The sequence below is a fragment of the Brachyhypopomus gauderio genome, chromosome 1 (genome assembly GCF_052324685.1).
Source record: "Brachyhypopomus gauderio isolate BG-103 chromosome 1, BGAUD_0.2, whole genome shotgun sequence".
Lineage (NCBI taxonomy): Eukaryota > Metazoa > Chordata > Actinopteri > Gymnotiformes > Hypopomidae > Brachyhypopomus > Brachyhypopomus gauderio.
The window spans coordinates 10,675,414-10,692,913 of record NC_135211.1 but is presented as its reverse complement, the minus strand read 5'-3'; the positions used below and the strand labels follow the sequence as shown (position 1 = coordinate 10,692,913).

Below are 17,500 nucleotides of genomic sequence, written 5' to 3'. Positions count from 1 at the left end.
GTGTGTGTGTGTGTGTGTGTGTATTTGTTAATCTTTATCCAGACAAGCACACATGCTAAACAGCTTTCAGGGTGTGTTTGCGTTGTCCCACGTGGAGGGACTTTAATCTAATATATCGGCTGTTTCCTGAGGGGAGGCGTGATCCATAGCTGTGGTTAGCTGCTGACTGGCAGGTTATTAAAACAGAGATGGAAAATTCCAGAACAAACGTTAGATCAGCGACAATAACATGCACTGAACTGTGATTCATTTTTGACAGAGAAATATTATATAAACTTTGACAAAGCAAATTACATAAATAAATAATTTTTCTTATAGTGGTACCTCCTTTTGCAGCCATTACTTCAACCAAACGTCTTCTGTAACCAGAAACTCCTTCTTGCAGAACTCCACCAGTTGAGAGAGGCTGGAGGAACATCTGGCATGTACCGCCCACTTCAGATCTTGCTGCAGCGTTTCTATGGGAGTGAGGTCTGGACTTTGACTGGGCCAATCTAGAGTACAAATCTTCTTTCTCTTAAGATATTCCTTGGTAGTTTGGCTGGAATGCTTTGGATCGTTGTCTTGTTGCATAATCCACTTCCAATTCAGTTCCAGCTACAACTCCCTGACCAGATTCTGGTCAAGAATATTTCAATAGGCCTGGGAATTGGTTGTCCAGGTCCGGAGGCAGAAAAGTAGGCCCAGACCTTCACATTTCCACCAATGTTCTTCACTTTTTGGGAGGTGATTCCTCTCTATATATGTAATGTTAACTTTTATCCAAACATGGCGCCTGTGATCGTGGCCAAATAATTACATTATTGTTGTATAATTACATATAGCACTCATTGTTCAAGTGCTCTGGCAACGTTTAAATGGACTTTGTTCTTTCTTGAGAGCTGAGGCTTCCTTCTAGCAACTCTCCCATGAATGGCATGTCTATTGATTTTTTGCCTGATTCTAGATACATTTAACCCAGATGCAGCCAGAGAGGTCTGCAACTCTCTGGGTGTGATGTGTGGTGATGCCTTTACCTGAATGATTATTTTTCTGGTGATTCTTCATGTAGGTTGTGATGGCCGTCCACTTCTGGGCAGAGCTGATAATGCTGAACGTGGTGTTGCTGAGTGCCCTCCATTTGTAAACGCTTTCTTTGTCTTACAGTGGATGGATGGAGCTGGAATCTTTTGGAGATGATCTTGTAACATTCCCCAGACTGATGGGCTGTCACCACCTTCTTCCTGGTGTCCTCATGTCTCCTTTCCTCTCAGCATTGTTGATCTGTGTCCTTTACACCTTAGTACAACAGTGGTTTGGTTGCTTCCTGTGTCTTTTATTCAGTGTGCCCAACGATAACGATATCTCATTTGGTTGATCTGCTTAATTGATTACTTGAACACTCACATGTGTTTCACCTGATTTACCTAATTTTACCAATGCAGCTGTGGATCATTAAATTTTGCACATGCTCTGATTCTATGATTCATATAATGTGTATAATTTGATATCTAATTCTAATATAAGAAAGAAAGAGAAATTACTTGTATTGCTCTGATCCTGGGGAGAAGCTGGACATGAGGACGCTGTGCATAGCAGGAGGTGTGTGTGTATGTGTGTGTGTGTGGAACAAGACCTTTAATGATAACCCCTGGTGAGGGGCAGTGAGTGGCAGCTCCCCTCTGTGTTACCATTTCAAAGACAGTGATATCACACAACATGGCTGCCATCTCACAGGAGCTTCAGAGTCCATCAAATAGATAGTAGCTTCAAGCTTCTTTCTCCCTTTGTCTCTCTCTGACTCTCTCTCTCTCTCTATCTGTCTCCCCTGTCTCTCTCTGACTCTCTCTCTCTCTCTGTCTCCCTCTGTCAATCTTTGTCTTGCTTTCTCTCATTCTGTCTGAATTTCTCCTTTTGCCTTGTGTATGAGCACACATCACATTGGTGAAAGTATGTCCAGTAATGCTGTGTTTCACGAGCAAAGTAGATTTTGGCTCAGGATCCTTTGCTCGGGATGTGTGTCCTGGCAAATGTCTTTGAGTAGGAGTCTCAGTGTCTTTGAGTAGGAGTGTCACGGAGTCATTGAATAATAATCACAGTGTCGAGTAACAGTCACCACCTACAAATATGGAACCACACACAGTGCTCACACAATTAAAAAAAAAAATTATTATTAGTTTGTGCTATGTAGCATTTGTAAAGTTACTGATGGTGTTTCTGTGGCCATCAGCCAGCACATGGGCACTGTGGTACCAGTGTCAGGGCAGGGTACACAGACAGGGGTGGGGCAGACAGGGGTGGGGCAGACAGACAGGGGTGGGGCAGACAGACAGGGGTGGGGCAGACAGACAGGGGTGGGGCAGACAGGGGTGGGGCAGACAGACAGAGGCTGGGTTGAGAGACAGAGGCTGGGTTGAGAGACAGAGGAGGGGGTGTGACAGAGCAGTGTTAATGACATTCCAAAGACTTCAGTTTAATTAGAAGAAACACAGTGTGTGTGTGTGTGTGTGTGTGTGTGTGTGTGTGTGTGTGTGTGTGTGTGTGTGTGTGTGTGTGTGTGTGTGTGTGTGTGTGTGTGTAGTAAGTGTGTGTGTGCGTGTTTGTGTGTAGTGAGTGCATGTGTAGTAAGTGTGTGTGTGTGTGTGTGTGTGATGATTGTAACATAGGCCAAGGAGCAGATGCACATCCATAGAAGACAGCACCACAGAATTAGTTGAAGTGATTGAAGTGGCACTGCTGTATGTGTGCTTGTATATGCTTGTATATGCATCACAGTGTCTGATTGCTGCTGATGCTATGCAGACCTATATGCTCTTCCTTGCCTTTCACACACACACACACACACACACACACACACACACACACACACACACACACACACACACACACACACACACACACACACACACACACACACACACACACACACACACACACTCACAAGGCTCTAGACTAACTTTTTGCACTGGTTGCAAAAACCAGCACAAAAGTTAGGTGCACCCAAATTTTTCGACTGCATCACATTTAACACCGCAGTTTTACCGGTGTTATTATTGTGTTTATTGCTGTCCATATAAACAATATTGACTTGTAAATAATTAACTAACAATTTGTCGCATGCAACATCATTGCTGTAAGTCGGGTTTACGTTCAAGCCATTTTTCTTCTGAAGAATTCTTTCTGACTTGAATTTAGTGAAGGGAAGTTCTTCTTTTGCAATATTGTAGGCAACGTTAAACTTGATTATCATCTCTGCCTCATCTGATGACCTGTGTGCTGCTGCCTGCCAGTGAAAGGCAGAGGGGAGCAGTGTTAATTTGGACAGCAATTTAGTTTTAGTCTTTTGACTAAAATGTAATTTAGTTTTGGTCATAAGTTAGTCATTGGAGTTGTTTTTAGTTTTAGTTGACTAATTATCATTAGAATTTAGTTGACTAAAATATAAATGGTCATTATATACACTTGCACAAAATGAAATTTATTAACCAGTTACAGAATATTATCGTGTGTATGTGCAATATTTACAAAAACAGATTTCCAAACAACTTTATTGACCTGAACTTATAGTTATTGAGCATAACAAAAACAAAACATTGAAGACCAGTAGGCCCGCTCTACCTGAAAAAACATGGAGTTTGTTATGAACAATACATATTACATTTTATATAAAACAGTGTGCCGTAAAAACAGCAATGCCCATAGTTGCCAGGTTCGCAAATTGGGATTGTTTGAAAGTCCAGCCGCGGGTAAAAATTCTGGGGTCGCGTGGTACGATTTTTCGGGCTACTTTTGAGTTGGGCTACCACACGTGCATACAATCACTACACACTCACGCACACACTACACACCAAAACACTGCTGACTCATGAAACTTTTGCACCTTTTACCTTGTGCCAGAAATACAACGTTAACATACAGACCTGGAGTGTGTCATCAAACACTGACATCACACAGTAGTACTGTGGTTTACCTTTTATCTGTCTCTGTATGTCTGTGCTGGTGTGAGTGACCTAATCTCACATTTAATTGATTGGAGCAAACATGCAGCTGTGGACAGAGAGAGAACGAGAGAGAGAGAACGAGCATGAGAGAGAGAGAGAGAGAGAGAGAGAGAGAGAGAGAGAGAGAGAGAGAGAGAGAGAGAGAGAGCAACAGGACAACAAAGAAGGTCGTGAAGGGTGTGCTGGGAGAAAGAGAGAGGAAAAAATGGAGAGAGGTAGGGAGAGAGAGAAGAGGGCGAAGGATATGGGGGAGAGAGAGAGAGAGGGTGTGGGATATGGGGGCGAGAGAGAGAGGGTGTGGGATATGGGGGAGAGAGAGAGAGGGTGAGCGAGGGAGAAAAGGAGGAGAAAGAGGCAGGGAGAGACAGGGGAGTGAGAGAGCTGTGATGAGCAGGACTGAGCCTGTAATATATTCATATGAGGAACAGCTGATGAAGACAAAACGGTGGTTAAAGGCCCTGCATGTTTACTGTCTCCATGACAACCACATAAGGCCAAACAAAGGTGGCTTCTGATGGGGAGCATGCAGGTTTAGGGTCATCAGTGTAAGTGCACACACACAAACACACACTTTACTTCAGTTAGAAAACATGTATAAAAGCATAACACACATACACACACACACACACACACACACACATGCGCAGACACAGACAAAAAACAAACAGAAGCAGACATCAACAGGACGCCGGTACACACGTGTGTCAGAAGCCTTCAAAGAACAAGGCATTTGAGAGGAGTGGCATCATTATTGGCTGTTACCATGCCAGTCCGAGCACCGGGCGCCTTACAGTGAACCCACCCAGAAGAGGGAGCACTGGCCTGCTCTCTGACCTTTTCCCTGCTATGGTGATAGTTCTCTGGCATTAAATGTCTGTTAAAGCCCTGACACCGGAGAGGGGGGCGGAGAGAGGGGCGGAGAGAGGGGCGGAGAGGGGGGCGGAGAGAGGGGCGGAGAGGGGGGCGGAGAGAGGGACTGTTCCAACAGAAGTCAGTGTTGCAGCACACACATTCAACTCACAGTGAGATCACCCCTGTGCAGCTCACACACACACACCACACTGTCTTGGTCCTGTTTATACCAGGCTGTGTTAAAATGGTCTGGAACGAACAGCGTGAGACACACACACATACATGCAGAGGTTCACACACACACACACATACACACACACACACACACACACACACACACACACACACACACACACAGACAGACAAACAAGTGGAGAAAAAGAGACAAAAGATGCAGAGAGAGAGAGAAGGGGTGGAGGGGTGGAGATAAAGGGAGAGCATTGGACAGGCAGAGACAAACCAGACACAGATGGACATGAACCTATAGAGAGAAAACACAGAGTGATTGAGTTTCCACTAAAAGAAACAAAGTGAAAGCAAAATGAGGTGTGTGTGTGTGTGTGTGTGTGTGTGTGTGTGCGTGTGTATGCGTGCGTGCATGTGCGTGTATGTGTGTGTGTGTATGCGTGTGTATGTGTGCGTGCATGTGTGTGTATTAGGGATGTATATCGTCACCACTAAGCTAGATTCGATACACATCTCGATACACTGCCAACGATGCGATATAACTGCAATACTCTGAAACCCCTTGTCGATGCGATGCGATGCGATGCGACACACTCACGAACGTAAGTTGTTGAGCGGGGGGGTTACGAGGGGGTAGCGGCCGCAGAGATGTCCACACCGTGCCGTCTTTTCATGCGTGTCGCCAGGTTCGTTGTGCTACTAACGTATTTAGCCCCACGGCATTGTTTGCAGATTGCGTGACCGCCTCACTGAAGGCGATGCATCGTGAATTCGCCCGCAAATTAAACTCGATGCACGTTGAATCTACCGATGCAGTCGCATCGCAGACATGTGTACCGATTCACCGATGTGAATCGATGAATCTCCACATCCCTAGTGTGTATGTGTGTGTGTGCGTGTGTGTATGTATGCGTGCATGTGTGTGTGTGTGTGTGTGTGTGTGTGTGTTTGCGGGTGTGTGTTTTTGCTGGTGTGTGTGTGTGTGTGTGTGTGTGTGTGTGTGTGTGTGTTTGCGGGTGTGTGTATGTGTGTGTGTGTGTGTGTGTGTGTGTGTGTTTACGGGTGTGTGTGTGTGTGTTTGTATGTGTGTGTGTGTTTGCGGGTGTGTGTGTGTGTGTGTGTGAGTGTGTGTGTGTGTGTGTGTTTGCGGGTGTGTGTGGGTGTGTGTGTGTGTGTATGTGTTCATGTGTGTGTGGTTGTTGGGTGTATTCTTATGCCTCCTGTGTGTCAGCAGCGTTCTCTCATGCTTAGCCGACAGGAGCTGGGCCCTGTTCCCCTGTCATCATGGAGGAGCTCTGTGAGTGATCCATCAGCCACAGGCAGCACGGACCTGGAGATGGTGCCACTGTTTTCCTTGCAACTAAACCAATCTCAATGATCCAAGACTGTGGATCAGTGCTTAAATGGAAAGCCCTTTGGTGCCCCCCCTCCCCTCCGTCAGGCCATGAAAGGAACATCTCAACACCAGTTGTGGTGATAATGGTTTCAGTCAAAAAAAATTTGTGTTTGTTATTATCAGTTAAGATTTTGCGAAAAGTAAAATGACCAGTTCAGTGTAAGAATGGCAGTGTAAGATGTAAGATGCCTCATGCTGTGAAGGACCCAGAAACAGTTCTCCAAAACTGCTTGTCTGTTCATCAAAATGCTCTTCAAATTCAAAATGAAATCTGACAAAAAGCCTTTTCTTGGTTTGTAATGTAATGTGCTGCCCTGAGAGACTTGGACATCCAGTTATCAAAATCCTGCGTTATCTCGATGAGGTGTACTACAAAGGGACACTGGCTGATGAAATGATCAGTAATGGATCATTAAATCGTTTTTCCAGAGTCGTTAACTGGAAAAAAGAAGGAGAAGAAAAACCTAAATGGTCACACAGTAAAATATATAACTGCCACAGCAACAACACCTTCACCAGGCTGAACCAATTCTAGCCTCTGGTCTAGTGTTTGGTGGCTGGGTTGAAGATGCTGAGGGAACTCCTGATCAGTGAAGAGGAAGGTGCTGAGATGATGAAGATGCTGAGATAATCAGTGAGGAGGAAGGTGCTGAGATGATCAGTGAGGATGAGGGTGCTGAGATGATCAGAGATGATGAAGATGCTTAGCTGATCAGTGAGGAGAAAAAGGCTGAGATGATTGGTGTGGGTGGTGCCCTATGCCCAGTACTTCTCTGTGCTGGGTCTCCTGGTATGAGAACTGACATGTTTTTAATGCAGGAGCCTGACACATACCAAGTGCACATTTACAAACACACACACACACACACACACACACACACACACACACACACACACACACACACACACACACACACACACACACACACACACACACACACACAGAATGGGTATACTGAAACTGTGGTCTGGCAAACTGAGATTAGACAGATTGAATTAGTGTGCCTCTCTGTACTGTTATCTGACTTATCTGACTAGCAGGGGGTGAGGACGTGATGGTCTTGTCTGTCTTGCAGTTCCAGAAGGTGGAGGCTTTCCTGTCACACTCTCCTGTCTCCTACGTCTTTACTCGTGGCTCTTTAGTCTTTACACTGAAGGGGTGTGGTTCTCAGATGCATTGAAGCCCAAACCTCTTAGATTCAGCCCTATTTAAACTTAAAATTTGAAATCCAAAACCATTCCTGTGGTCCTGATCCATGATCAGAAGTGAAAACTGTCTGCACTGTCTGTGGTCTGTCTGCACTGTCTGTGGTCTGTCTGCACTGTCTGTGGTCTGTTTGTACTGTCTGTGGTCTGTCAAAGGAGTTTTCATGGCAGTTTCTAGGATTTTATCCATCATGGCTGGGAGAGGTGACTGTGCTCAGAGTGTGAAGAAGGTCCTGTGTATGTGTGTGTGTGTATGTGTGTGTGTGTGTGTGTGTGTGTGTGTGTGTGTGTGTGTGTGTGTGTGTGTGTACCTGAGGCTGTGTGTATCTGTGTATGGGTGAGGTTGTATATGTGTGTATGAACACTGAAATATCTTCAAGTTGTTTTACATGCCCACACTTTGGCATCTTGCTTTGGCATGTTTGAGTATGTTACATACAGGCACGTGTATGTGTTTGTGTGTTTGTGTGTGTGTGTTTATGCATTAGGGAGTGTGTCTGTGCACTCACGTGTGTGTGGGTATCCTCAGGGTGGAGAGGAGGTGGTTGACTTGTTAAACACTGAGCTTATCCCAGCTGGTAGCAGGAAGGGGGACCCTGTAGCGACAGCATGTACAGATGGCCAACCACACAGTCACGGTGCTGAATAGCAAACAATACAACTTTCTAGCTTCTGGCCCACATTCTGGCCCACATGCGCGCGCACACACACACACACACACACACACACACACACACACACACACACACACACACACACACACACACACACACACACACACACAGCTGCACACATACACATAAGCTCACAAATTCCAGCTACACCTTTGCCCAGGGAACTTTGCCATAACAAACTATAGACAGGTACAGTCAGTCTGAGGACACTTCCAAACCAATATTTCAGTCCAAAATACCTTTCTGTGCATGCATACAGTACTGGTGTTTTAATAGACTGCATATATATCATAGATGTGCTATGTAAAACATTACTAGAATGCCACGAAGGAGTAGTTCATATGCTCACTAAGGCAGATTTGGCTCAGAGGATTAAGGGAGCACCTGAGTAGGTCAGAGTTCATGGACAGATATACAAATCATACCCATCAAGGTTTATGAGAGCAGTGAGATTAGAGTGTGCATGTCTGTGCATGTCCTTGTGATAGTCTGCTTGCTCTAACATAACACTGCCTTTGAGTCCAGCAGTGCCAGCAAGCTCCACCAAGGTTATAACACTGCCCAAACAGAGGTGGCAGGCCACAACGTTGTCCAATCAGAGGAAGCACAGGGAGCATGACCATTTATAGCCCTGGAGCAGAGATCCCACATGCACTCCATCCTATTCATTCCAGACTATTACTGGCCTTTAGCATAGCTTTCACAGGTCTCCTGCTGGATAGGAGAATGACTGGTGTAAAATCAGATCATGGTGACACTGGACTGTAATGGCTCTTTAAAGATGTCAGGAGGTGGAATCATTGCATGGATGTCCTGCACTGACAGTGAGTCACTTACTGAGAGTGACTCAGCTAACAAGACATGAAATGTCTTCCTCTTACTCATGGGGGCAAAGTGAAGTCTCGCCCTTTCCTTAGTTATGTGGAAAAATAAACTTTCTTCTGAAAAGATCATGTGACAAGGTTATATGTCCAGGGATTTTAATTTCTTAATGGAAAATTTGAACTAGTCTGAAATATTTGTATGTATTTAACATGAGATGAAAGATGAGGGTGAGATGAGGCAGATAAACAAACACTACAGTCATTACGGTAACACAATTATGCAGATTATTTTCAACTATTGTTAACCACATAAAAATATATGTAGGGAGAGTTTGAATTGAATTGGCACAGGCGGCACCAATCGAGATGGTTTCTGCTTAGCCTGAATGTGAACTGTGCTGCTGTTGATAACACAGGGGTTCTCTCTCCCTGTAGTTGGACAACCCAGACGAACAGGCTGCACAGATCAGACGAGAACTGGACGGACGTCTGCAGATGGCCGAGCAGATCGCAAGAGTAAGTGTTCTGGAGCAAGTTAGAAGATGGGCAGGAGGAAGCTGCTCTGAGCTGCCCCAAGCAGGCCGGGCCTGAGTGTTTATCTGTGCCAGCTGCCGGATCTTTTCAAGATCAGAAAATGTTCTGTGATACGCTGATGCAGGTGGGGAGGAAGAGTTGCATGGCTGAACATGATTTCTTACAGAAGATAGCACTGTGGTTTCTTCTACAGATGTTACAAAGCATTCCATATCTAGATGTAAAATCAACACACTGAAGATATTCAAATTTCTGCTCACCTCAGCACTGATGAGACTATTAATTACTTTTTTAAGCCTCAGTGTGTCTCTCTGTCTCACCTCTATCTCTGTGACTCCTTGTTCTCTTCTGTAATCTCTCTCTCTCCTTCTCCTCCCTCTACTCTCTTGTGTTATCATTCCCACACCCCTCCATCTTTCCTCACCTCTAGGCTGGGAAGTTTCCCCGATTCGTGTCGAAGGACATGGAGGCCATGTACATCGAGGAGCTGAAGTCGTCAGTGAACCTCCTCATGGCCAACCTGGAGAGCATGCCCGTGTCGAAGGGAGGAGATTTCAAACTGCAGAAGCTGAAGCGAGGACACAACACCTCCATCATTGACATGGGCCAGGAGGACGAGAACCAGCTCTCCAAGTCTGATGTTGTCCTCTCCTTCACCCTGGAGGTACCATTCTCCTGTTCTCCCATTTATCCACGCATCCATTCTCCCACTCATGTCTAGCCATTTGCCTCCAGTGTCAGGGCTACTTTACACTTAAATGGACTTGACTGATCTGACCAAATGTCTAAGGGTGATCTCTAACCCTGTTGATCCACGGGTTTAGAGTTTGATCCACAGGGCTAGGATTAACCCTAAGGGTGACCCCTAACCCTGTTGATTCATATAATACTTGCACTTAGTTCAGTGTAACCTGATTGCTACAATAGTTCCTTTGATTTACTAGCAGTTGTACTTGTAAACTTGCTGGAAACCACAGCATCTGTTCTGGAGCACTGTCAGCGATTCTTGGCTCTCCTAAAAACCATCACCTCCTACTAATGTTAACCTGTCACTCACAGACCTGTAGAGGTGTCCTAATGTCTCCATATGGTGCCCCTCTGTTACTGTATAAGTGAACATGTGTCTCCTCACTGCTGCCTTCTCGTACCAGCCTGGGGCTTTTCTAGAGGATCAAACACAAATGTACTAATCCCGTCTAATGATGAAATGCGAGTGTTTGTAATGCAGCTGTCTGTTATCATCAGACTGGTTGAGGCTTTTTGAGAATTAGAGCTACAAAGCTCTTTCTTCTGAACATCCCATTACATAACTTGCATGGTAGTATTAAATATTATGAATCAAAATAAATTAGTTTTCTGCATCTGTGGCATTTTTCATTTAGACTTAATTTTAAAAGAATTTGGAAACTGTCACTTTTTGTTTATTAGATTCAGGCCTGTGGGAGAGGACAGTACAACCTTTGCATTCATAAGCACCCCAGACGTGTGAGTGTGTGTGTGTGTGTGTGTGTGTGTGTGTGTGTGTCTCCTTGCTAATCCAGTCCAACACCCCATCATGAAACGCATGCTCCCACCTCCCCACGCATCTGTGGGTGTGGACATGGGCATTTATAAGGGGCCGAAAACACCAGCATCGGATACTAACAAACCAAATTACAGATAAAAGTCTTGTTACTCTTCATTGTGGCTTGTTAACTGTTCAAGGGGAGAAAGTATGAATACATTTTCATTATCATTGTTTCATGTAAATATTCAAATATACAATTGACAGGCAGAACTAAATTTCTATTGCCACAATTGTTCAACTGACACAGGAAAGAAATGATGACGATACAATAGCACTTAGATACAACTTGCCGACACGACTGCTCCAACATGAGGGTCCGACCTTGGCTGATGTAGTGGAGTATGGATAATGGAAGTGAGGGGACGGTTCTTGGGCTTTTCCAAATACAGCATCAAATTGTCCAGATGACTGTTCAGAGCTTGAGGCAGTGGGGTAGTGGAGGGGCAGTGGAGGGGCACTGGAAGGGCAGTGGAGGGGCAGTGGAGGGGCAGTGGAGGGGCAGTGGAGGGGCAGTGGAAGGGCAGTGGAGGGGCACTGGAAGGGCAGTGGAGGGGCACTGGAAGGGCAGTGGAGGGCCAGTGGAGGGGCACTGGAAGGGCAGTGGAGGGGCAGTGGAGGGGCAGTGGAGGGGCACTGGAAGGGCAGTGGAGGGGCAGTGGAGGGGCAGTGGAAGGGCAGTGGAGGGGCACTGGAAGGGCAGTGGAGGGGCACTGGAAGGGCAGTGGAGGGCCAGTGGAGGGGCACTGGAAGGGCAGTGGAGGGGCAGTGGAGGGGCAATGGAGGGGCACTGGAAGGGCAGTGGAGGGGCACTGGAAGGGCAGTGGAGGGGCACTGGAAGGGCAGTGGAGGGGCAGTGGAGGGGCAGTGGAGGGGCACTGGAAGGGCAGTGGAGGGGCAGTGGAGGGGCAGTGGAAGGGCAGTGGAGGGGCACTGGAAGGGCAGTGGAGGGCCAGTGGAGGGGCACTGGAAGGGCAGTGGAGGGGCAGTGGAGGGGCACTGGAAGGGCAGTGGAGGGGCAATGGAGGGGCACTGGAAGGGCAGTGGAGGGGCAGTGGAGGGGCACTGGAAGGGCAGTGGAGGGGCAGTGGAGGGGCACTGGAAGGGCAGTGGAGGGGCACTGGAAGGGCAGTGGAGGGCCAGTGGAGGGGCACTGGAAGGGCAGTGGAAGGTGGGCTGATATCCAACTAAGCAAGAGCGAGTCCTTCGCTCCTGTTTAGAGAGAGTGTTGGCATCAGTCTAAATATCTAAATATTGTACATTCAACACTGGAATCATTTTATTGAAATACCTCTGATAGACAATTTGTAAGCCAAACTTTTGATCACCCTGGGAAGGAGCAGAACGTATGTAAGATCTGCATTAGCAGTGACAGCAATCAAAAAACTCACATTCTTTTGCCAGTTTAGTCTTGCAGAAATGAACATGCTAGAACTGTGAAGATAAGATTACGCTGAGCACAGGAGGGTGATGCGTTGCTTGCAATGAAAGCAGCTTCCCAACTTGTGTCTGGTGTTTCTACCCACAACTCTGGATTCTTTTTGCATTTGTTCCATTCATAGATAATCAGATTATTATGATCAGACTCTTACATACAAAATCTGACTAGGCAATTCAAGAATGTCTTTTGAGATATTTTTAGATGGCAAAGTTGGGATATTAGGACAGTGACTGTATGTAATTCCAGATCTGAAGGTTCCGTTAACGTTCAGACCTCCCAGTGTCCGTCCTTTATCAGACTCTGAAGGTTCCATTAACGTTCAGACCTCCCAGTGTCCGTCCTTTATCAGACTCTGAAGGTTTCATCCACTTTGCAGGAGGAACAGAGTGACTATCACAGAGTCTAAATTAAATTATCTGTCAAAGCTAAAATGCTGCTGAAATAGAATCAATTTTCTTATAGCAGATCTTACAACAGGAGAGGGTGTGTAATTCAAGATAGACACAGGTAAACGTGCAGTAATACAGCAATCTGCTTCAGAATTGCACCAAGTCAACTGGGGATACTGGTACCACAGCAACATATTTGTATGTTGGCTGCCTAATACTAATACAAAAACTTAGGAAAGACCTCTGCTAGCTCTCTGCCATTACAGACGACTGTCTTCCACTACAGTCTGTTATTACAGTCTCTGCCATTAAAGATGACTCTCTGCTGTTACAGATGATGTCTATGATATTACAGATGACTCTCTGACATTCCAGATAGCTCTCTGACATTACATATGGCATTTCTGCTAAGACCGATCTTTTGAATTCTGATGGTCTTTCCTCCTGTTGAGATCATATTTGGTAGAAAGTCTTTTTTTCCCTTTTTGTTTTTTTTATGTGGTATTGGAATTGTTAGCCCCTTACCTTTCCTATGGATTATTCATTTGTATTTTACAATTAAATTAAGGGTTGACCTTGTTAGGTTCTGAACTCATCATAATTATCATCATCATCATCATCATCACTGCCATCATCACTTCTTCTTTGTCTCAGTACATTTTTGTCTCCTCTCCAGGTTGTGATCATGGAGGTTCAGGGTCTCAAATCGCTCGCCCCCAACCGCATCGTCTACTGCACTATGGAGGTGGAGGGGGGTCAGAAGCTCCAAACGGACCAGGCTGAAGCCTCCAAACCTACGTGAGCCCCATCATCTAAATGTCTCATTACAAACGAGCCTAATGCTACCATCCTGTTCTGCACTGCCCTGGGAGAGTCATGGTCTTCAGAGTTACAAAGCTGCACCAGCTGAGTTGTATCAGTGTGGCTCACAGGGGTGTTCTGAGCATGCCACCCCGATGGACCCATGTCTCTGTGGGCTTGGAGCTTCTGACACTCTACCAGATGTGTTCCAGTAGGACAATAATCCTACATATACATTTAGGGCATTTAGCAGATGCTTTTGTTCAGAGCGACTTACAAAGTGCTTTGCATCTGTTCACAGAATTCATCCTAGATAATAGTACAGAGAGGCCAGAGTGCAAGATAAACTAAACTACAGGAGTCAATGTTATTACCTAGTATTTTGATTTAACAGGATCACAAACAGGAGTTAAACTTCTTACCAAGAAGCGAAAAGAACCTTAGACAAACATACAATTTAAGAACAAGGGCAATAAATACTATCTGCTGAGTTGGTGCTCATTTAAGAACTCAACAAACAGGTGAGTCTTCAGTCTACGTTTGAAGACAACTCTACAGCCTGAGCAGCTAATGGAAGACCATTCCACCATCATGGAGCCAGGACAGAGAATAGTCTTGAATTTTGTCTTCCGTGGTTTTATATCTGCTGTGTGCCGCTACTGTAGTGGTGAGGAGTGTGTGAGAATCCATCACTCTGTCTGAGTGCCTCACTAAGCATGTGGAGTCTGGAAGCATCTGACATGTCCTATTGATTAGAGCATGTCCTCACTCAGGAGGTGTGTGTGTACAGACACTAAAAGGTATAGGGTTAAATGTCATAGTCCTGAAATACACTTGCACACTACACAACTACACAAAAGCACACACTGCTTTGGAACTGGGAATTGTGAAGTCATCATGGATTGCACACTAAAGTACATGACTTACCAATGATCATCTGATGAGTTTTGTCTCCTATTTTAATGTGTGTAAGTGTGATAGGATGCCACCTGTGCAACAAATCCAGTTGTGAAATCTCCTCACTCCTAAATATTCCATAGTCAACTGTCAGCTGTATTAATAGAAAATGGAAGTGTTTGGGAACGACAGCAACTTAGCCACGAAGTGGTAGGCCATGTAAATTGACGGGGTTGGGGTCAGTAGATGCTGATACGCATAGTGTGAAGAGGTCGCCAACTTTCTGCAGAGTCAAACACTAGACATCCAAACTTCATGTGGCCTTCAGATTAGCTCAAGAACACTGTGCAGAGATCTTCATGGTATGGTTTCCATGGTCAAGCAGCTGCATCCAAGCCATACATCACCAAGTCCAATGCAAAGTTGTGTTTGCAATGGTGTAAAGCCACTGGACTCTAGAGCAGTGGAGGCGTGTTCTCTGAAGTGAGGAATTGTGCTTCTCCATCTGGCAATCTGATGGACAAGTTTGGGTTTAGCAGTTGCCAGGAGAGCGGTACTTGTTTGATTACATTGTGCCAAGTGTAAAGCTTGGTGGAGGGGGGATTATGGTGTGGGGTTGTTTTTCAGGAGGTGTGCTTGGCCCCTTAGTTCCAGTGAAAGGAACTCTGAATACTTCAGCATACCAAGACATTTTGGACACTTCAATGCTCCCCATAAACACACTCCTAAACCTTTTGGACAGCCTTACCAGAAGAGTTGAAGCTGTTCTAGCTGCAAAGGGTGGACCAACATCATATTGAACCCTATGGATTAGGAATGGTATGTCACTTGGAGACCAGGAGGGCTTTTCCATTACATCAACCTTTGCCAACCTCTACTGATCTACTGAGCAGAGCAAGTTTGAAATCAATTATCATGTGCTTTCTATAACACACTGGGTTTTTATTATTTACATTTATTACAACATTCAGGTCCTGTAATGAAAATCATCACAGGGTGTAGTGTGATTATACCAATCTCTGAGCCCCCCCCCCCCCCCCCCCCAAAAAAAATTGTTTCCTTTCCTAATTAACTGCAATAAATAAATAAAAAAACTGAGATGACAGTACAGCTTTAGAAGCGCAATACACAATAACATCTGAACTAGATAACTACTTAAGCAAAGGTTCCAACAAAATAAGGTTCACAGCTCCGTGTTCCTCGAGAGCGGAATATGTAAACAACGCGGCATCAAAGGAATGAATCGAAACTAGCTAGTGGTGGTACGTTAACGACAGCTAGCGTCGCCACAACGGGCGGAAATTATCATACAGTTAAGACCGCCCACTAAGAGGGAAGATATGATTGGTCAATTTTACTGTCATTTGAAACTGTTATTACGCTAAATTATAACTGACTGGCCCTCTGTAAACGAACAGCGGGCATCACAGTCCTGATAGGGGGAGACACAGGCTCACAGGCTTCCACTTAACCCCTCACCTTCCAACACAGATTGAATAGACACGGTTGAATAATTTATTTGCTTATATTTCTGTAATTGTTTAGATGTCGATTGTCAAACTGTAAGTAGATTAAAAAAATATTTTAAGAATATTTCAGGCCCTCTGAGAGGGCGTAGAGGGCCCTGACGGTTCCCCACTGGTTGAATCAGGTGTGAACTGTGGTCCTGTAAAAAGCTCTGCTTTCTTTAATAGGTGTGAACTGTGATTCCTTTAATAGCCTCCCTTTGTGAGAACCCAAACTATCAGCACAAAATGACAAAACACGCAGGAAATCAGCAGGAAGTCAACAGGAAGTCAGCCCTAGCAGCATCATGAAAGAGGCTGTTGAGTAGGCAGCGAAACTACAGAAAAGGTGTACAGGTCCACTATGCATATGCAGTGACGTCTGTAATGACCTTACAAAAAGCAAGTACTTATCTCAGAACTCAACCAGACTTACCTAACACACACACTCCTACAAATATACTCCTTTTCTCTTGTTTTATTATTGGTTATCTGTTATTGTACCCAAACTCAAACCCAAATCCACGCTTCAGCACAGGCAACGATACTAACAGCCACAAGTCTATCTCTTGAGAAGAGGGACCTCTTGCTCCTTTCTTCTCCATGAGTGTCTTGCTTTTCTTGCTGTGATGGTTGTAGATGGTTACACGATGGTCTCGTGGTCAAGAGCTCCCGTTTAGCTTCTTTTGAGTCCAGGTGTCAGTCCTGGGTAGTCAGATTGCACAGACTGCTTGTCCTTCAGCAGTAAATACTACAAACATCAGACACAGGAACCATCACGGAAGGAGAAACCTGTATGTACCACCAGAAGTGGCTGTCATTGTGAAATCCTTCCAATGGCTGGAAAAGGCTGGAGAGAAATATAGAATGTGGTCGCTAGTCATGGAAGCACAGGAACAAGGTCAGAACACAAGGGCAGTAGGGGCTGGGATCTAGAGGCAGGACCCCAGATGCACAAGGGCAGTAGGGGCTGGGATCTAGAGGCAGGACCCCAGATGCACAAGGGCAGTAGGGGCTGGGATCTAGAGGCAGGACCCCAGATGCACAAGGGCAGTAGGGGCTGGGATCTAGAGGCAGGACCCCAGATGCACAAGGGCAGTAGGGGCTGGGATCTAGAGGCAGGACCCCAGATGCACAAGGGCAGTAGGGGCTGGGATCTAGAGGCAGGACCCCAGATGCACAAGGGCAGTAGGGGCTGGGATCTCAGAACACAAGGGCAGTAGCGGCTGGGATCTAGAGGCAGGACCCCAG

General features: G+C 45.6%; 1 protein-coding gene across 2 annotated transcripts in view; it reads left to right on the top strand.

The window, feature by feature from the left end:
- Positions 1–17,500, top strand: part of cadpsa (Ca2+-dependent activator protein for secretion a) — a 109,141-nt gene that overhangs the window by 21,928 nt on the left and 69,713 nt on the right. For both annotated transcript variants that reach the window (XM_076991880.1, XM_076991959.1), the window contains 3 exons: positions 9,554–9,634; positions 10,083–10,316; positions 13,723–13,844. In XM_076991880.1, the coding sequence (XP_076847995.1) occupies positions 9,554–9,634; positions 10,083–10,316; positions 13,723–13,844 (437 nt within the window). The remainder of the gene's footprint in view (positions 1–9,553; positions 9,635–10,082; positions 10,317–13,722; positions 13,845–17,500) is intronic.